The 21,672-nt window shown below is 39.6% G+C and overlaps 1 protein-coding gene across 1 annotated transcript in view; it reads left to right on the forward strand.

Moving 5' to 3' along the window:
• The window catches only part of MARK1 (microtubule affinity regulating kinase 1), a 62,192-nt gene extending 40,837 nt beyond the window's left edge, over nucleotides 1-21,355 (forward strand). Inside the window, exons 12-18 of the mRNA XM_068986431.1 lie at nucleotides 1,834-1,987; nucleotides 2,296-2,489; nucleotides 5,975-6,075; nucleotides 7,493-7,657; nucleotides 10,103-10,354; nucleotides 16,553-16,597; nucleotides 20,754-21,355. Coding sequence (XP_068842532.1) covers nucleotides 1,834-1,987; nucleotides 2,296-2,489; nucleotides 5,975-6,075; nucleotides 7,493-7,657; nucleotides 10,103-10,354; nucleotides 16,553-16,597; nucleotides 20,754-21,108 — 1,266 coding nt within the window. The 3' untranslated portion in view covers nucleotides 21,109-21,355. The remainder of the gene's footprint in view (nucleotides 1-1,833; nucleotides 1,988-2,295; nucleotides 2,490-5,974; nucleotides 6,076-7,492; nucleotides 7,658-10,102; nucleotides 10,355-16,552; nucleotides 16,598-20,753) is intronic.
• Nucleotides 21,356-21,672: the final 317 nt, after the last annotated feature.

Genomic DNA, 21,672 nt, shown 5'->3' on the forward strand with positions numbered 1-21,672 from the left:
TGTGCCAGGAGCTGTTTTAAGGACTTTACTTTTTAAATTCATCTAATCCTCTCAGGTAGGTACTGTTACAGCAGAGGAAAGGGACCTTCAGTAGAAATGCTAAGAGCTGGGGCAGTGGTGTCAGAGAAGCCAAGCCAAGAGAATTTTAAGAAGTGGGAAATAGTATAAATGATTATTTCTAAAGACTTTGACCTGTTTTTACTTGGATTTTGGATTTTACTCCTGAGATCTTTAATTTTCCTATTAATTTAAGTTTTATAAGCATACAGCCTAGCCCATGTGTGAATTAAAATGACATTTGAATTGCATTGATATAAATTAGTAAAACTGCTGTAAGTAGTAGTAAGAGCCTGAGCTTTGGAGCCAGGGTCATTGGGTTTGAACTCCCACCCATCCCCTACCCTAGCATAGCCACTATCAAGCTGTGTGACTTAGGCAATTTACTTAATTTCTCTGTGCTTCAGTTTCCTGGTCTATGTAATGGCATCCTAAAGATCAGTCCTGGGTGTTCATTGGTAGGACTGATGCTGAAGCTGAAACTCCAATACTTTGGCCACCTGATGTGAAGAGCTGACTCATTTGAAAAGACCCTGATGCTGGGAAAGATTGAAGGCAGGAGGAGGAGGGGACGACAGAGGATCAGATGGTTGGATGGCATCACCGTTTCAAAGGACATGGGTTTGGGTGGACTCCAGGAGTTAGTGATGGACAGGGAGGCCTGGCGTGCTGCAGTTCATGGGGTTGCAGAGTCAGACACGACTGAGCTACTGAGCTGAATGGTACCTACCTCTTAGCATGACTGAAAGAGTTTAAATGAATTAATACTTCTCAAGTCCTCAGAACACTTTCTGGCACATTACTATGTCCTTTGTGTTAGCTGTTGTTTTTTAAAATTTTCATTATCAGTATTACTCTGCTCTTTATCATTAGCACCTTTGCATATTAGATTTCCCATTGGAAAGTCAGTGATTCAGTCAGAAGTTACTGGCAACAAAATACTTTTGTGTTCTAGTGAGAAGGATAGTGTATCAATCCCCAGTTTACCATGCTTAGTTCTAAGAAATTTCTGAGTCACAGCCAATAAACCACATTTTTTGTTCTGTGAATGTGGTGGAGAAAGCCAACAAAACAAAAATGTGTGTATGAAGTAAAAATTTTAGGTTTCATCCTAAGTTTGAATCCCAACTACATCTGAGTTCGAATCCCAAAGAATTCGAACTTGAATCTCTTAACGTCAATTTTTACATCTAAAAAGTGCAGGTTAATAGATCATAGGTTTGCAGTAATGATTAAAGAAAGTAACACATATAGCAACTTTAGCATGGCAGCTGAGTGAAGTCACTCAGTCGTGTCCGACTCTTTGTGACCACATGGACTGTAGCCTACCAGGCTCCTCAGTCCATGGGATTTTCCAGGCAAGAGTACTGGAGTGGGTTGCCATTTCCTCCTCCAGAGGATCTTCCCGACCCAGGGATCAAGCCCAGTCTCCCGTATTGTAGGCAGACCCTTTACCATCTGAGCCACCAGGGAAGTCCTCCAGCATGGCAGCTAGTATATAATAACCATTCAAGAATTGGTAGCTGTTATTTGGACCCAGAAGGACCCAAAGCCATTTGATCAAGATAACAGAAGATGACATGTTCTTGTGGAAAGATGTTCTAGCTGGTCCTCTCCCTTCTTGTTTGCCAGGTTTCAGTTCTGTATCCAAACATTATTTTCTTATTTCTGACTGCTCCTTGTATGACTTGGAATAAATTGAAAAATCAAGAGTGTATTTTGTTTCTATGAACTTGTTTTGTTTTAAAATGCTGGCCGTCTTTCTTCTTCTTATAGTTTGAAGGGGGTGAATCATTATCCAGTGGAAACTTGTGTCAGAGGTCTCGGCCCAGCAGTGACTTAAACAACAGCACCCTGCAGTCCCCTGCTCACCTGAAGGTCCAGCGGAGCATCTCAGCAAACCAGAAGCAACGACGCTTTAGTGATCATGGTGGGGGAGAGTCAAATAAGTGCAAAGACAAACCAAGTCTGCCCAAACTTGCATTTTTTGTTAAGCATTATACAGTTCACATGTTTATGTCTTTGTGTCATCCCTAGTTACCACAGATTTATATTACTGAATGATTAATATAATCCTGTTTTCAGGGGCTGACCTAATTTTTGTAATCAAACAGTTTAATCTCAGCTCAAAGTGTAAAGTATGCAAACAAAGATTATTTTTAATACAAAAGTTTCTGTTTGTGAGAAGAAAATATGTCAGTTGCTTTTCAGTTGATTATGCTTTTTTAAAAATTACAGCTGGTCCATCCATTCCTCCTGCTGTATCATACACCAAAAGGCCTCAGGCTAACAGTGTGGAAAGTGAACAGAAAGAGGAGTGGGACAAAGATGTGGCTCGTAAACTTGGCAGCACAACAGTTGGATCAAAAAGTGAAATGACTGCAAGTCCTCTTGTAGGGCCAGAAAGAAAAAAGTCTTCAACTATTCCAAGTGTGAGTAATTATTCTGACATATTGCAATATGCTGTAGTTATTTGTTGTTGAAATTTTTTAATTTAAAGGTTAAAAATTTTTTTTCAAGTTTCAAAATTTAAAGTGAATCATACATGTAAAGAATATGCAAAGGGGGCCAAGTTCCTAATAAATGTAGTTTAAGAACAAAAAAATATGATTTCTGTAAATAACATTTACCTTATCACAAGGAAAGTACATTAAACTTTCCTGCCTCAGTTTTCCTGTTTGTAATATTTACTTGATAGTATATTTCATTGGCACATTTAATTTTAAGTTTACAAATAAGCTGTTCAGTGCAGGCAGACTACAGCAATAGTTAATTTACAGAGTTAACTCACATTATCTACTTAAAACAGAAAACTATAGAAATTAGATAATGAGAGCTGGAAGATAGATTGAGACATCTACCTTAAGGCAGCAGCAAAGAATGAAGAGAAAATATAAAGGAAAGCCAAGATGTACAAAGGATAGAAGTAGAATTAGTATCATTTAGGAAGTGTGAGTTTAGAAAGGAAAAGGGGCAAAATGAAGGGAAAGAAATATTTGAAGGAATAATAACAAAAAAATGATGGAAAACTTAACATTAAAAGGACTCAAAAAGCATACAGAAGACAGAAGGAGAACTTATTCCTGGGCTCATTAAAGTGGGATATGTGGATACCAAAAACAAAGAGGAAAAATTTAAAGGTTTCAGAATGAGACAGGAGGTGACCTAGAAAGGAATAAGACGCACACTGACATCAGATTTCTCAACATGGGTGCAGAAGATAAATGGATAAAAAATATTTTTTAAAAAAATATCAAAAGCACATTGAACCCAGAATTTTATACCCAACGAAACTGTCATATAAACGTCAGTCATTTCAGTTCAGTTGCTCAGTCATGTCTGACTCTTTGCAACCCCATATGTAAAGTCTAAAGTATATCAACTCTTGTGATACAATGACCTACTTGAAAACACTGCTGTCTGAGGAAATATTCTAATAGGAAGAGAAAGGTATCTACAATACTCTGTAAAATATATGGAAGTTGAAAGCAATCAGCTAACTTATTACAGTATGTATGGTGATAACATACACAAAAAAGAAAAAAACAATAATGAAAATTCAGAACAAAAATTTTGGACAATATCCAGGAAGCGAAGATAGGGATAGAAATTAAAGGAGAAAGCATATGCCTTAAAAGGGAAGATGAGAGGGAGATTTAGGAAATCAGTATAGTCAGCCCTTGATTTCCATCTGTGACTGGTTGAATCTGTGGACAGGGAACCTGTGGATACACGGAGGGCTGACTATACTCAGTCATTTTATATGAAAGACTTGAGCCTGCACAGATCATGGAATCTGCAAGGGTCCTGGAGCTAATCCCCATCGAATAACAAGGGACACCTGTAGCAGTAAGCAAAAATGAGTTCAGAAACTTAAGGACAAAAAATATAAGAACAAAAATAAAATGTATAACTTTTAAGCCAGTAGAAGAAAAAAAAAGTGATTTAGCTTATGGAAAGTAGGGAAGGAGAGAAAAAAGAAAAAGCAGTTTAAATAGAAGCATGAAATAAGGTACCAGAAAGCCTAACATAATTGTAATTGTAAATGGGTTAAACTCCCCAGTACCTATTGTTTTATACACGTAATGGAAACCATATGTTTTAAAAATATGTGATGTGATCGTTACCTTTGGTCTATGAAATAGCTGTATATAACCACTTTAAGAATTAATGGATATAGCCACTTACATTCCAGCTGATCTATTTGGAAATGATGTAACTACAATAGGGTTTAATATATTTTTATAAGCAGTTTTTTAGACAAATCACTTCCTCTTACTTACATATCAACTAGAGGACGGTTGCCAGAGTGTCATCACCTCATATAACAGAAAGAAATAATTTCGCCTTTTATTGCATGGCATTCTGCTGTGTACCTGTCATTTCAACTCAGCTTGGTCTTATTTTCCCATAAACATACTCAGCGGTTTCCACCCGTCTCTATGTGGTGCTCTTGCTTAAGGTTCCCCCTCACATTATGAAAATCCCTTCTCTGTAGATCATTTCAAGTCCTGCCTTCCGCCTGGAGCCTCCTGTAACTGAATACTCTAAAATTACCTTATCAGCCTTTCTGATCACCAGACCACATTATGTAGCTCTTAGTTATATGCTGCCTTGCATATAACTATCTCCCACCTCTCTCTCTATGTGCTGGTATATAGCAGCACACTTGCTTCCTTAGAATCACTAGTGGTCACATGCGTAGTGGGTATCCAAAGCACATTTTTTTTTCATTTAAAGAAGGCATTGCCTTAAATTCAGATTTACTATGCCACACTTATTTTTTTTTAACATTAGCCAAAAGATGCTGGTTGTGAAATTTTTCTCTTGGCCACTTAGTATTAGCGTCAATGGCATGAAAGGGACAAGGCCAGGGAGGCAGCCTGTGGCAGCACAGATTCAGAAGGCCGAGTTTTGAAGAAGCACTTCACCCGTCACACTTTGAGAAGGAAAGTGGTGTTAACTGAAAACAGCCAGAAACGTTTAAGAGATCTCTAAAGGGGAGGTATGATAGCATGTCCGACAATGAGTTTATTCAAAATAAAATTTTTGTTTAAAATTAGGTTACTCGTGTGACAATTCAGCCAAGACAGTGAAATGATCAAAGATGGATTCTTAAGTTGCTACATTTGGTTCCCATGGGATAATTTTACAGGCTTGTAGTAATCTCTTTGTAGTTTTATAGTTTTCCAGGATTTTTTCCCTCCTTTCTATTATTTATTTCCAGGGTTTTTCTTTTAAATTTTTAATTTTCAGTTAATTTCCTCTTAAATTTTAATCTTCAGTTAGACCTCCTGAGTAGTCTGTAAAAGCAAAGTAAGGAATAATTACATGTTCAAAAATTAGAGATTTATTAATTAAAAGAAAACACTGTGTATCTATGTAGTTGGAAAAAGGAAATATTCCCCTGGGTGGCACAGCACACGTTTTGGTCTCTTCACATGGCCAGTGGCTATGAGGGTTTCCCAAGCAGGTGCAGAATGGACACCCACAGGCTTCCAAGTGGCCTTCCACTGTCAGGGCCCCAGGGTTCCTGTTTGTGATGATAACTTAGTGTGGAGCTAAGTGATACTTAGTGTGGGGCTGTCTCTGGTGCATGGTCCCCTCAAGCTACCTGTGTACCGCTCCCGTCACCAGCAAACAGAGGCATGAATAAAGCCCAGATTTTTTGTTGCTTCCAAACAACTGCTGCTGCAGGACAGTCAGCTAAAAAATGGTGAGGCACTTGCTATGCTCTGCCTTTTACTCCTTCAAGAGAGAGGTGGGAGATAGAGCTTATTAATATAAGATTCTGATAAGTTAAAATTCCACCATGGATTTTTCCAGAGTTACTTGCCGTTTGAATTCATTTCTTCGACTTTCCACAACTACAGCTAGAATTTTTTAATGTGTGTCATTTTTTTTCCCCTCCTTAAAGAACAATGTGTATCCTGGAGGTAGCATGGCAAGAAGGAATACGTATGTCTGCGAAAGAACCACAGATCGATACACAGCGTTGCAGAACGGAAAAGACAGCAGGTAACTGTCACCATGCAGGTAGGACTGCCGTTGTCATTGCTCTGCGTTAGTAGTGCTCTTGGTACAACTCCTATAGCTGAACAGGTGAAGAGGAAAGGAAACAGAATTGCTAGTTAGATGGCAACCAGCTGTGCTTCCTAAGGCACCTCCTCATGTGTAGCAGAATGGAGCAATGGAAGAATATTTAGGGAAAATAAGAGTTAAATCTCTTAATCTACGATTTTCTAAATAAAATCTGATAGTAAATAATTCCCTATAGCAAAACCTATCACAGTGTCCTAATCTTATCTTCATTATTTGAATCTTGTTCTTTTTTTTAAAGTATTTATTTTTATTTAAGTATTTGACTATACCGGGTCCTAGTTGTGGCATATAGGATCTTAGTTCCCTGACCAAGGATCGAACCTGAGATCCCAGCATTGGGAGCTTGGAATCTTAGCCACTGGATCACCAGGGAAGTCCTGAATCTTATTCTGTTATACCTCTGCTGCTTCCTCCTTACCTCCTCCCTTCCCACCCACCCTGTCTAATCACCATTATATACAAATACAGAAGACTGTGTTTTCCTTCCGCTAAAGAAATGTGGCCATCTCAACTGATCGTTGAGACCACACTGTTCTCAGAGTGTTTTATTTCAAATAATGATAAATCATGTTTTATTATTTAAAAAATTTGACTTCTTTTCATTGTGAGTTGCAAGGACTACTACTCATCAGTAGATCACAAAATGACGGAGTTTATTGTAATAAATTCTGTTTAGTTCCATCCCTAGTCATTTTAGTAGACTTGACAGACCATTCTTAAACTTGTTTCCTCTCAGTTAATAGGCACTTAAAGTAAATGTTACTATGAGGCATACAAAGGTAAAGGAATCTTCCTCAGACATAAGAGCCTTTAGGCTAGAGAGGTTGTCGGGAATTGACTTCTGTTTTACTCTTTTCCCTTTACTAAATCTTAATCTGCAGCTCCTTTAATCTGTAGCAGTTTAACCTAAAACTGAGCTAAAAGCATTTTGATGATGTTTCATGAGAGAGGATTTTTGCTATAGTTATGAATTCTTATTGAATAGTGGGCAGTGAGCCACATCAACACATCACACCAAACTGTGATTGATTTTTTTTTTGGAAAGTGTGAAGTGTCTCTGGTCAATCATTTTACCCATAAAAATAATGTTATAGATTTCGGATTCACATATATAGGACAAGAGTGTATGAAATACTTTCCATGGAAGGTGGTGATAAATTCACCCTGTACACTTTTAAAAATATTGTTGTTAGTAATAATACCATTGTTGTTGATTTCAAGTGTTTGTCATGAAAGATATTAGACTTTTAAAAATCTAATTCTTAAATTTTAGTAAACTACAGCTTTTCTTTTTTATATCTCCATGGTCTTCTCAACTGGCTTATGTTGAAAGCCTTACAGAGATGTCTGCAAGCAGCATGTCCGCTGCAGGCTCCGCCGTGGCCTCCGCTGTGCCCTCGGCACGACCCCGCCACCAGAAGTCCATGTCTGCTTCCGGCCATCCTATTAAAGTCACACTGCCAACCATTAAAGACAGCTCTGAAGCTTACAGGCCTGGGTAACATGGGGTTGCATTTCGTTTGTCATCAAGAGTTTTAAAAAAATATAGCACCATATAAAAATACCTGATAGCTATCACATTTTAAGAGCTTTTTTTGAGAAGACTCAGTGTTAATGGCAGAGGTAAAAAATTATTACATGAACTTACTACATCCTCCAGCTGTTATCAGAAATGTTGCTTATAATTTAAGTCATTTTCTAGAGGAATTTTCTTCAAGGATTTTGTTTTAAACTCATCCATGAAATAAAGGGTTGTTCCTAATTTATCATTTAAATAAACTGAATTTTTATGGTTTAAAAACAAACAGAAACATTCCAACCCACAAGACTAGGGGTTGAGACCTGATTAATCTTGGCTCCAGCCAGTCACTGGTACTTAAGAAGAACTTTAAATTTTCCTATTAGTGAAACAAATAATCTCAAAGATCCCTTTCAGTTATAAAATTAAATTATTTTCTGGTATTTCTGCATGTTAAGAATTCTCAAATTCAGAAACATGTTTGATAGGTTTGTTAATCATATTCTTGGTATGTGGTAGCATTTACTGTCACTCAGGAGTGAATTGTAAATAGGAAATAAGCCTTCAATTCACAGCCTTTTGATAAACAATAAAATTTGTGTTCCACATTGCTGACTGGTTTAAGGAAACAGTGGAGAGACAAAAAATTGCATGCAGTGCCCCTTGTTTGGCATTCCTGATACTGAATTCCAGTATCAGGAATATAGATAGATAGATAGATAGATAGATAGATGACATATCTTTATATCCCTGTTTCAGTAATTTCTTTTTTTTTCTTAATACATATATTTTATTGAAGTATAGTTGACTTAAAATGTTTCAGATGCACAGCAAGGTGATACAGTTATACATCAGTTCAGTTCAGTCGCTCAGTCATGTCTGACTCTTTGCAACCCCATGAATCACAGCACACCAGGCCTCCCTGTCCATCACCAACTCCCGGAGTTCACTCAAACTCATGTCCATCAAGTCGGTGATGCCATCCAGCCATCTCATCCTCTGTCGTCCCCTTTCTTCCTGCCCCTAATCTCTCCCAGCATCAGAGTCTTTTCCAATGAGTCAACTCTTCGCATGAGGTGGCCACAGTACTGGAATTTCATCCTTAGCATCATTCCTTCCAAAGAACACCCAGGACTGATCTCCTTTAGAATGGACTGGTTGGATCTCCTTGCAGTTCAAGGGACTCTCAAGAGTCTTCTCCAACACCACAGTTCAAAAGCATCAATTCTTTGGTGCTCAGCTTTCTTCAGAGTCCAATTCTCACATCCATACATGACCACTGGAAAAACCATAGCCTTGACTAAACGGACCTGTGTTAGCAAAGTAATGTCTCTGCTTTTGAATATGCTATATAGGATGGTCATAACTTTCCTTCCTAGGAGTAAGCGTTTTTTAATTTCATGGCTGCAGTCACCATCTGCAGTGATTTTGGAGCCCCAAAAAATAAAGTCTGACACTGTTTCCCCATCTATTTTCCACGAAGTGATGGGACCAGATGCTATGATCTTAGTTTTCTGAATGTTGAGCTTTAAACCAACTTTTTCACTCTCCACTTTCACTTTCATCAAGAGGCTTTTTAGTTCCTCTTCACTTTCTGCCATAAGGGTGGTGTCATCTGCATATCTGAGGTTATTGATATTTTTCCCGGCAATCTTGATTCCAGCTTGTGCTTCTTCCAGCCCAGCGTTTCTCATGATGTACTCTGCATAGAAGTTAAATAAGCAGGGTGACAATATGCAGCCTTGACATACGCCTTTTCCTATTTGGAACCAGTCTGTTGTTCCATGTCCAGTTCTAATTGTTGCTTCCTGACCTGCATATAGGTTTCTCAAGAGGCAGGTCAGGTGGTCTGGTATTCCCATCTCTCTCAGAATTTTCCACAGTTTATTGTGATCCATATACACATTAATTTTGAAATTATTTTCCATTATAGGTTATTACAAGATACTGACTATAGTTTCTTCTGCTATTCAATAAATCTTTGTTGCTTGTTGTGTATCTTTTTTAAATTAGAAATCTAGCATTCTATTCATACTAAGTCAAACAAATTGAATCAAAATATCATAAATTTTTTAGTTAGGCCAAAATTCAATAGGTTTTTTAAAATATATGTATTGTACATATTATTTTTATATAAGTACGCAAAAGCTTTTCTACTATGCTTGATGAAGGCTTGAGAAAGAACATCAAAAAAAAGATGGAGAAATCTCTCCATCTTTAGTAACTAAATTTTTATAAAAGGCATTTAGTCTGAAATGATAGTGTCTTGGTAATTACAGTGTACACATGCATCACATCTGTCACTAGAACGAATAGAACAGGGCCGATTAAAAGTAGCCATGGCAACTTTCTAACAGTTTTTAGCATGAGCAAAACTGTTCTCCGTGGTTACCCTGTGTAACACATCTTCCTGTGTCTCAGCAGCACAACCCAGCGCGTGCCTGCTGCGTCGCCATCTGCTCACAGTATTAGCGCCTCGACCCCCGACCGCACCCGCTTCCCCCGCGGCAGCTCCAGCCGCAGCACCTTCCACGGGGAGCAGCTGCGCGAGCGCCGCAGCGCCGCCTACAACGGGCCGCCCGCCTCCCCGTCCCACGAGCCGGGGGCCTTCGCGCACGCCAGGAGGGGCACGTCCACTGGTATAATAAGCAAAATAACATCCAAATTTGTCCGCAGGTCAGTACCAACACACTATTTTGTTTCCTCTAGGGGGTAACAGATATTTGCTTTTTTTTTTTTCTTTCACCTCTACACTGATTTTTTTCCAAAATGGGTTTATGACATTTCATTAAGACATGCTCTTTTTACCGAAGCTTGAAGAAAAAGATCAAGGAGGACATAGTCTTTTTCCTTAAGGGAAAAAAAAAAAAAAAAAGAACAAAATGAGAATTTTAAAATTCTGTAAAATAGAGCAGGAGGAACATAACTTGGCATTAAAAAAATGTGTGTTCTAACAAAAAATGTTCCCTACTTAAAAGCCTCTGTTTAGAAAATGGAATTAAATGTGACTACATTTGTCCTTCAAATGGTACTTAAGAATACTTTTAAATCGCTCACTAATGACACACATACACACATGTAGTCCCCCTTTTATTCTGACTTATAGAAAGCCTATTATGTTCTAGAGTCACAGATATTACTTATGTAATTTAACATCATAAAATCTTAACATCAAAACACAGTAAACACAAAAGGAATACAAGTGTAGTAACCTAATTAAGTAACACTGTGAAATTGTACTCCTTTCTAAAAAGTAACGTAAGTATATAACACCCATTGATTATACGAGTGCTGAGCATAGTGCAGGTTGATGTAAGTTTGGTCCACTATCAGGTCCTGCTAAAGCCCCACAAAAGTCCCGTAGGTACAAAGCTTTGTGCTCAGTGCTGAGCAAGTTTCAAAGATGAAGAGAGAGCATCTGTGCCCTCAAGATTCAGCCCCAAAAGGAGCAGACTGTCTGCCACCGGCCACAGTACAGAATGAACCATGAATGGAAAGAGACGTGTGGGCAAGGCCCTGAGGGCTCCCACTAGGGAAGAAGTTAAGTCTCCATACTGGGTAGTTATTTGAGCAAATAAGAAGTTATGGGTAAGAAAGTATTATACTTATTCTAAAAAATATTGCTTAAATACTTAATTTTCTGTTTTTAGTGTTCCTAGGGTTTCAGAGAGTGGGTGTAGAAAAGAGAAGCAGTGTCTATAGTCTCTTCCCTTTCTGTGGAACTGTATATGGACTCTGTTCATGGATTGGTTTGCCCAAGATCACGCAGCTGCATTTGTATCTTTAAATACCCTCATGCAAAGTCAGTTTCTAACCATATCAGACAGTGATTTTGTACCATTTGGGTGGTTACCACGCCACAGTGATAAAGACCTGAAAGCTCCCCCACAGTCACCATGACCGTGGAAAGTGCTGGATGACCCTCTGTGGGGCACCAGTTAGATTATCCGTAGTTGGCATTTGACTGGCAATTTAAATCCATTTTTAAGAGCCAGTACTTTCTTATGGTTAAGCCAGAATTGATTTTAAGGTGAAGGAAAATAGATTTTTAGTTTAATGCTTGATTACTAATTGTACATTAAGCATCATGGAAAATATTTCTATTTGCAATGAAATTTAGATCATAGAGAGAAACATACTAAGGAGCACCGGACAAGAAGTCAGGACCAGCTGTCAGAGCCGGAACATGCCTTAGAGATCATCATTGTGAGGTTAGGATGGAAGATTGCTGTGTAGGTGTTCAGCAAAGGTGGATACCTCCCGTGGGCCAGGCTCTCTGCCAGGCGCTCTTGACACAGCCCCTCCCTTCCTGCCAGTTCCTGATGGTCTTGTGACCCCCCCAGACTGCTGAAACCTTTTCCTCACTTGGCCTTCTGCCCTCCTGGGCTCCCTGTCCCTTCTGAGGCTCCTTTGCTGGTTCTGTTAGGTCCCCCCACCCTTCCCTGACCTGCCTGCCTCAGGGCATGATTTTTGGACACATTGTCTTATCTGGTTCTCCTTATTCTTGGTGATCTCATTCAGGCCCTGCCATTAAATTCCATCATATGTTAACAGTCTCAGTTTATATATTTAAGCCAGACCGCCCTTCTGAAGGACAGACTTGTGTCCAATTGTCTACTTGGCCTCTCCACCTGGTTGTGAAATAGACTCTCCAACAGAACCTGTCCAGGATTCAGCCCTTGTTTGTCTTCCCCAAACCTGTCCCTCCCTCAGCCTGTGCCATTTTAGGTCACGGCGACACTGTCCTTCCGGTTGCTGCGGACCCTGAGCCTGGATTATGCTTGCCGCCTCCTTTCTTCACACCACACGTCATTCCATGAGCAGTTGTTTTGGCGCTGCCTTCACAGCATTTCCAGGATTTAGTGGCGCCCAGCCCTGCTACCACTGCCCTCACGGTCTCAACCACTGTATGTCTTCCAGCTCCTCACAGGTGCCCTAGCTTCTGCCCTTGTCCTGTCGTGTCCCCAGCAATGTAAGTCCTTGATTTAAAATCCTCAGCTTGCTTTTTGTCTCATTCAGAATACAATTCAGAGCCCTCCCAGTGGCCTCCGTAGTCTGGCCACCCATTCCTGCTCTGACTCTCACCTTCTCCACTCCGCCCCTTTCCCTGCCAGCCTTTCAGGGCACCTGACTGTCCTTGAGCGCACCAGGCATACCCGTTCAGGATTTCGTACGCCCCTGACACCTGCCTGGCTGGCTTCTACGCCTCATTCAGGTCTTTACTGGACTGTCACTTGCTCAGGGAGGTCTTCCTCAACCCCCTGTTGACCATCACCACCTCTTCCTCCCAATACTCCCTCTTCGTGCTTTATTTTTCTCCACAGCCCTTGATTCTGCCTGAAATAGTGGATTTCCTTGACTGACTTGTTCGTCATGTGCCTCTCCCAAGGAGAAGACACTCTCTGTGAGAACAGGGGCTTGTGGTCGGTTTGCTCTGTTCTGTGCTGAATCAATCTCCTGCCGAAGAGTGAATGCTTCCTCTGACATGTGGTGTGGCATTCAGTAGGTGCTTATCCCATGAGTAGATGAATAATGTGGAAGACAGTTTGAAAGGTGAAGAACGTTATTAGACGTTCTGATAAGTGCTCTGAAGGAAGCAGGTCCTGAAAGAGAGGACGAGGTTGAGGGAATGAAAGTGTTCAGAGCCAGCCTGTGGAAGGTGCTAGCGTGAAAGGGTCCCAGGCTCCACCGTGCCCTTATTCCCCTTTGAACAGTGTCATCGAGTAGAGGGCTTGAGGGGGCAGAGAGAAAGAAGCGAGGGAGGAGGTTGTTTGCTGCTGTTTGTCAGAAATTAGAGGGGTTTTTTTTTTGCTATGCTGGGTCCTCTGTGCAGGCTTTCTCTGGCTGGGGCGAGCAGGGCCGGCTCTCCTTTGCAGTGTGTGGGCTTCTTACTGCTGTGGCTTCTGTTGCAGAGCACAGGCTCTAGGGCACCCGGGCTTCCGTAGTTGCAGCAAGTGGGCTCAATAGCTGCGGCTCGTGGGCTGTAGAGTTGGGGCTTGTTAGTTGTGGTACAACAGCTTGGTTGCTCCAAGGCATGTGAAATTTTCCCAGGCCAGGGACTGAGCCCATGTCCCTTGCATTGGCAAGTGGATTCTTACCCACTTACCACCAGGGAAGTCCAATAGGGTTTTTTAATGTCTTGACTTTTAACATATTTTAATTAATTCTGGATGTGGTTAGAGAAGAGAAAAAATGCTCAGTTCTGCTCTGAGGTCACTTGTCACCCTATGAGCAGCTTTGGCTTTGCAAATATATTTGTGTTCACAACAGTGCCATAAGGGTAGCATCTTGTGGCTCGAGGTGGGGCCATCTAATTCTGCTTCAGATGACTTAATGCAGGAAGACAGGCAAGCAGGAATTTCCATCCCAGGGATGGACCCACTGAGCTCTTTAGCAACAGACAGACTGGAAATCCAGCTGATCTTTATGCATTTGCAGCCTGTTGAGCTTTTGGATGTTGGAGGCTTGGCAATGAACTAGAGAACTTTTTCAGTGCCTTGTTTAATATCCTCAACTCAACTGTCAAGTTATCATCCTTCCCACTTGTCTTCTTAAACTTGTCCTGGGCTCAAGCCCGGCCTTTCTCTGTGTTCCCTTTGGCTTCCTCACCTCACTCTACCTAAAGCTGGAAGAAATGGAGCGACACGCTGACACCTCCACGGGATCCACACCACACCCCGTGTGCTGGGGGCAGGGCTGGCTCACGCCCAACTCGCAAGCCAAGACACCTCACAGGTTCAGGAACCAACTCAGTCGATGTGCTACTGAAGGCTTTAAAAGATGGGGGAAAATGTAGGATTTTATAGGGGAAAAGTAAAGGAATTTGGATTATTAAGCTTTAAGAAAAGAAGGATACAAAATAGTTCAGAGTTAATCATTCATGTATTTGAAAACCATTATCACAAAGAAGCCAACTAGTAGTTCTCCTTGGCCAGTAAGAAGCTGAACGCCAGAATGACCACGTGAAAAAGTTGTTTTCTGGGCTTAAGAAAGAACTTTCTAAGTAAAGTGATTTACACTAGAATAATCCATCAGGGGAGGATATAGATTTTCTGTTTCCAAGTGTTTAGAATGATTTGTTTTGGAGGAGTTCTGTATACCTACTGTATAGACTAGAGATTATATCAAACCCCATAGCTCTTATATAGGGAATAACCGGATTAGTTCAGCTGATTATATATAAGGTATGTGGCTTTTTTAAACTTTTAAATATTGGAGAACCGTGCTGCACGCACTGCATGTGCTGTTACAGCCAGCTCCACTTCTCTAACCCCAGTGCCTTCCTCTGTGGCTGCTTGGAGCTGACATACGCACTATTTGAAATCATTGCCAAATAGCAGAAATTCTTCCAGTCAGTCTCTTTGTGGCATCCAGGCAGGCACAAACAGGATATGGGAAATGATGTGACGAGTCAGTTGCAAATAGTTACTGCAAGGGAAGTAGGGCCTAAGGTGTGTTTCATTCCTAATGCTTCCAGTTGGACATCAGTCTGCCAGCCGTAGAAAAGTCCAGTGCAACGTAGGTCCCTTCCTGGTAAAGGAAATTTATCTTAGCAGTAGGAATCAGCAGCATTATTATCTTTCGTGCCCAATCGAAAGACTGCCCCTCAATATCTATCATTATATCTACATGTAACTCAAAATGCACACTTCGTTTGAGCCTCCTCAAAAATGTGTTGTATTTCAGTGTGCTGTAGTAAAATAGGTTTGTGTAAATGGCTTTGAACTTTTATTATACTTCCCAAGGAAGATGCCAGTTATTAAAAATAGAAATTTAAGAAAACCTATTTGAATGTGAAAGTACATCTTACTATCCTTTTTAATTCAGATAGGAAAATGGTTTTTACCAAATACGTCTGTCACGAAATTCCTATAGTTAAAGACCCTGAGAAGCATATAAGGCATTCATATTTTAACCAGTTGAAGTTTTAGAGCTTGTTGTACTGATATACAACATTGTTATTAATTTGAGGGATGAGGAAAGTGGTACTGATTTTATTCCTGTTGCATTCATTTTACATAAATAATGTTTCTGGAATGGTTAAAACATTAAGAAAATGTTAACTTAAGGGTTCAAGTTGTTGATTTTTCCCAGCTATTTAGTACTGTTTTGCTATCACAAGTCATCTCAGTCTATTTCATCTCAGCTGGTTTATAACTTGATACTCCTATGTAGATACTTAATTACCTTTGAATATGACAAATTACATTCAACAAAAGAACAGTTAGTAGAGTTTTCCTGGTTTTATTTCACAGGTGGATATACAGGTAAGATCAGTGTTTCTTTTAAGATTGAATTCATGTTTTTAGACTCATCTGCTTGGATAGGCTGTTTGGTGTGCTGTAATATTTTATCATGTGCATGAATCATTAGCATAACTTCTGAAATAAGTTACTTGCATATTTAAAAATTATATTTATTTTCAGAAATACTTATATGTTAAGCTTTATTTCTCACTGCAAGGTTCATGTATATTTTTCTGAATTGAGCGACTACTCCAATTATGGTTAATAACCATTATGAAGTTAAATCTTGCTGCTGATAATTATTAAATAGTTTTAACTTTAGATTGAACTAAAAGTGAAAAGATAAATTATGACTTTAAAGTCATGGCTGGAAATTGGAAGATCACGTAAAATTCCTAAACCATCACTTAGCGTGTCCTCTCTGACAATACCCAGTAGACGCTCAATAAATGATAGTTAAGTGTGGTTATGAAGAAAAACATAAATGATATTAGACTGACAGTAATAGAGATCTGTCATGCTAGAAATTTGCTCAACAAGTTAATTTTAAAATCATTTTAGATACAGGTTTTCTTGGTAATTTTTTTTCACTTTTATCATTAAATCTCAACCTTCACTTTGTTTTGAGGGATCCAAGTGAAGGCGAAGCCAGTGGCAGAGCCGACACCTCAAGGTGAGGAGCCACTATTAATACTTCGCTGCTAGGTCCCTGTGTGTGAAGACGTTCTTTTGAAATACTTAACAGCACTTAATAAACATGGAGAGAACTAATAACTAGATAGAATGTGCATTTATAGTTTTTATATTGGTATGGGCTTTCCTAATGTTGCCTAGTATTTATTATTAACTTTGTTTGTGTTTCCTAAACGTTATTTTGAATTGTATGCCTTATAGCCTTTCTGCCCTATTAAAAATTGTCTTAAACATGCAGAAGAATTAATAGATTAAAATGTACTGATCCTTTTCTCACAAAAATGATGTAAATAAAATTAGTCAAATAACCCAGAACATTGAGGTAACCAAATACATAGGAAGCTGTGATATTAGAAATATATTTTAAGGGACTATTCATTGGTGGACCACATTTCAAAACTCTCACCCTGCCATGTTTTATGGCTTTTTTGACACTTAATACTGCTTGTGTATTCATTTTGGTGATGGATCGCAAACTTGAGCACAGTCAGAATAGGGTGGAGAGCTGGATGAAACAGGTGGCTGGGCCCTACCCCCAGGGTTTGTGATTGGCAGGGAGGGGCATTGACGCCACTGGTGTGGACCACATTAGTGACATGTTAGTGCTTGTGTTGTATTTATAAATGGGAAGTTTAAGAAACGAAGACCTTTGATTATTTTGAATGTATACCAGCATTAAGGGGTAACGCATAAACCTTAGAACCTTGACAAGCAGTTCCTCAGTAGGACAGAGGACTGGCTTCATTCAGGGAGTACATTTGACCAGCTAAGCACAGGTCTCAATTTAATTTCTTCTTTTAAAATTGCTTGAAAAATAAGGCACCATGAGCTTTGGAAACCCTGGTGGTTCAGTAGTTAAGACTGCACTTCCAGTGCACATGTTTCAGGTTTAATCCCTGGTTGGGGAACTAAGATCCCACGTGCCATGCAGCCAAAATGAAAAACCACCGTCAGCTTTGGAAAAGCTGTATTGAGCATCCCTATGTAGTCTTTTCTACAAACTGTGCTGTGTGTGTGTTTAGTCATAATTGAAATGTTTCTCTTTTGGGATTAGGTACCCAAGTCACCTTAATAGGGAGCCAGGGGGAGGCAGAACAATTTTCAGCCTCCTTTTGCCTGTTAGACATGCAGGACTCTTGCGGTTAGCCCCTCCCTCACTGAGTCACTTAGTCTTGAGCCCCCTTCTTGCAACTCATCCTATCTTTCTCCTCGATGTTCCTCTTGAGATATTTAATAGCATGTAAGGTCACAAGTGGCCGCTGATGTTGCAGTTAATCTGCATGCATTTATCTTTTTAATGTGACTATATGTCTATCTCTTTTTTTTTTTTTTTTTTTTTGCTTTTGAACAAACTTATCAGATACCTACTATCTGTAAGGTACCAGCTGTTCATTTAATCCTCATGACAACCAAGTGAAAGGTAGACATTTTACAGATGAAGAAGCAGTAAGGAGCCCCAGTGGGACCCAACCTGTTACAGTGAGGTTCTGTCCTATTCATGGTGGTGAATAGCGCTGGCTTCGAGCCAGACCTCATGGATGTGAGCTATGCTGTGCCACTTACCTCTCTGTATACCTTTAAGAAAGTTACTTTAACTCTTCACGCCCATGCTTCCTCACTCTGACTGCTTCCTAGGGTTGTTGTAGGGGGTAAAGGAGTAATTAGTACATGTTAGGCACCTAGAAGGCAATGGCACCCCACTCCAGCACTCTTGCCTGGAAAATCCCATAGACGGAGGAGCCTGGTGGGCCACAGTCCATGGGGTCGCTAAGAGTCGGACACAACTGAGTGACTTCACTTTCACTTTTCACTTTCATGCATTGGAGAAGGAAATGGCAACCCACTCCAGTGTTCTTGCCTGGGGAATCCCAGGGATGGGGAAGCCTTATGCGCTGCCATCTATGGGGTCGCACAGAGTCGGACACAACGGAAGCGACTTAGCAGCAGCAGCAGGCTTCCCTTGTGGCTCAGCTGGTAAAGAATCCACCTGCAATCCAGAAGACTTTGATTCAATCCCTGGGTTGGGAAGATCCCCTGGAGAAGGGAAAGCTACCCACTCCAGTATTCTGGACTGGAAAATTCCATGAACTGTATAGTCCATGGGGTTGCAAAGAGTCGGACATGACTGAGCGACTTTCACTTCACTTCACAGTACGTACTCCTCCTAAGTCAGTGTTAGCTGTTACTGTTGATGTCAGTATGTCCAGGCACTTTGTAGAGTTAACGTTACAACAGTGGTGATGCCTTTGAGATACAGGTAGAAAAATACCTTGTATGTGCCTATTGTCTTAAGGTCACCAGGTTTCTTTGATGGAATGGAAAGAAAACTAGACTTGGAGTAAAACATCTGATTTCTAGTCTTTGCTTTTCACCGCGGAAAAGTGATTCAAGTTTCCCAGTTGTCAGTTCTGTTTTTAAAATGAGTGTTCAGTCACATGATCTCCTGGGTACCTCCCCGCCCTAGCACACTGATCCCATGGCCCATGTTGTGCGTATAGTCCTGGTGAATGATTCTGTTTGGATCTGCACACACACCCAGAGACCTGTGATGTCATAGCTTAGATTTAGTGAACGAATAAAAGAGATTAATAGAGAAGACACTGAGATAAGTACCCTCCATAGTTGCTTGATAGTCTTTGGAAATTTATTTTCTACACTTGATCTTTTCCCAATTTTCTCAAGTTGGCATAGTTGGCAGAGGTTTGTCTGTTGAAATAGCTAAGAATGAGGAGGAAAACATGTAAATGAATACATAAAAATGTATAAATATAAATGTATACATGAATATACATTATATGATAATATTGATGTAAAATGTGTATACAGACATAAAATATTTATATAGTAGAATATAAATTCCTTTCAAATTGTATCCTTTTTTTTTTTCTTTAAATCACACACAAGTTAGTTAGATTAGCAAGTTAAAATTGTAACATCTATGTTTGGATAACTGCTCAACAAATTTAATTATAGCATCTTCTGAGTCATAAATAATTATTAATTTTACCTGTCTTTGCTTATTTGAAGTAGGTTTTATGATACTATATTATTTATGGGGAGACCTCCAATAAGGAAAATCCAGTAAGGTTGACTCATTTAAGTCAGTCTCTTGCTATTTGCTTAGCACAGTTCTAGATGTATGAGATACATCAGTGAACAAAACCAACGAAACTTGCCCTATTGGAATTTACAATCTAGTGATGAAGACAGATGATAAATATAATAAGTGAGCTAAATAGTATATAAGAATGTGATAAGTACTAAGAGGAAAAATAGAGCAAAGGTAAGGAATTGGCCATGCCAGAGTAGGCATAGTTATTATAGACCACAAGGAGAAAGTGAGCAGCCATCTGAGGGAAAAGCATTTATGGCAGAGGGAACTGCCTGTGTAAAAGCCTTAAGGCAAAAACATACCCCGTATGTGCAGAGAACAGTATGGAAGCCAGTGTCTTGATGGGTATGAGCAAGGAGGAAAATAATAGATGGAGGGTTAGGGGTGGGAGTTGGAGTGTAATAGGTCACCTGGAGCCCTGTAGACTATTTTAAGGAAATGTTTAGCAGAACATTGAAGTCTGATGTCTGCACTCCTGCATGTTACCCCCACTGCAGAACCACATTCTTTCTCCACATCATCAGGTACAAATAATCCCACAGTAGCCATTACTACTCTTCTGGTTCCCAGACTTCCTATGCAAAAAAAAAAAGTAGAAGAAAAGGAAAATTTTTCTTTGTATTTCAAAAATGTGTGTTTATAAGCAACTTGCTTTTGGTCTCCATTCTGTATAAATGTATAGAAAATGGAGAATCTGCATTTTCAAACAAATATGGAGGAAAAATATCAAGTTGTTTGCTTTCGGATGCAAACATTTCCCACAAACAAATATATTTTAAGAAAATAAGCTGTTTTAATTGGAAGATATTAATAAGAGTCAAAACAGATGGCAACCTGGAATCTGATTTTTGTAACAGCAAGATGATACAAATCTTTGTATCTACTTGAAGGTAGTCTACAAACTGGGTCATTTTATTAGTCACTGAGTTGTGACTGCTTATATTTTGTGTGTGTTTTGATGTCTTTGCTGACAGGAACTTTTGTCTTCATTTTCCCCCCTTCCCCTTCTGTCCCCTAATTCCAGAAGTACAACAGGGGAACCAAAAGAAAGAGAAAAGGAGGAGGGTAAAGATTCCAAGCCACGTTCTCTGCGGTTCACGTGGAGCATGAAGACCACTAGTTCAATGGACCCCAATGACATGATGAGAGAAATCCGCAAAGTGTTAGATGCAAATAACTGTGATTATGAACAGAAAGAGAGGTTTTTGCTTTTCTGCGTCCATGGTGATGCCAGGCAGGATAGCCTCGTGCAGTGGGAGATGGAAGTCTGCAAGTTGCCACGACTGTCCCTCAACGGAGTCCGCTTCAAGCGAATATCCGGGACATCTATTGCCTTTAAAAACATTGCATCTAAAATAGCAAATGAGCTTAAGCTGTAAAGACACTTGAATTTACAGGATCAGGGAAGATACACCCATATATGAGGTACAGTTTTTGAATGTACTGGTGATGCCTAATGTGATTGGCCTGTGAATCTCCCCATGTAGAATTTGCCCTTATTGCAATAAGGTTATACATAGTTACGAACTATAAAATTAAAGTCAGTATGAACTATAATAAATATCTGTAGCTAAAATAGTAGGTTCACATGTACAGGTAAGTATATTGTGTATTTCTGTTCATCTTCTGTTTATAGAGTTGTATAATAAAACAGATGATTGCTTAAAAACTTGTATAGTTGTCTAGATTTCTGCACGTAAATGTACGTTTGATGCTTTGAGTTGAAAATGTTCTTTCTGTTATTTACATTCTGGTGGGTTTTTAAAATTCTTATCTCCATCATGCAGTTTTGAAAATTGTGTCCAGAGTTTAAAAAGTGCACAGAAAACTAGTCTTTACAATTGTAGCATGGACTTTTAAAAGTTATTTTTAAACCATATTTAAATTTGAACCAGAAGCTGATAAATAGATCAGTTTTGTTATACACAGAATTACTTCTGCTT

This window comes from Capricornis sumatraensis, chromosome 14 (assembly GCF_032405125.1).
Source record: "Capricornis sumatraensis isolate serow.1 chromosome 14, serow.2, whole genome shotgun sequence".
Taxonomy (NCBI): domain Eukaryota; kingdom Metazoa; phylum Chordata; class Mammalia; order Artiodactyla; family Bovidae; genus Capricornis; species Capricornis sumatraensis.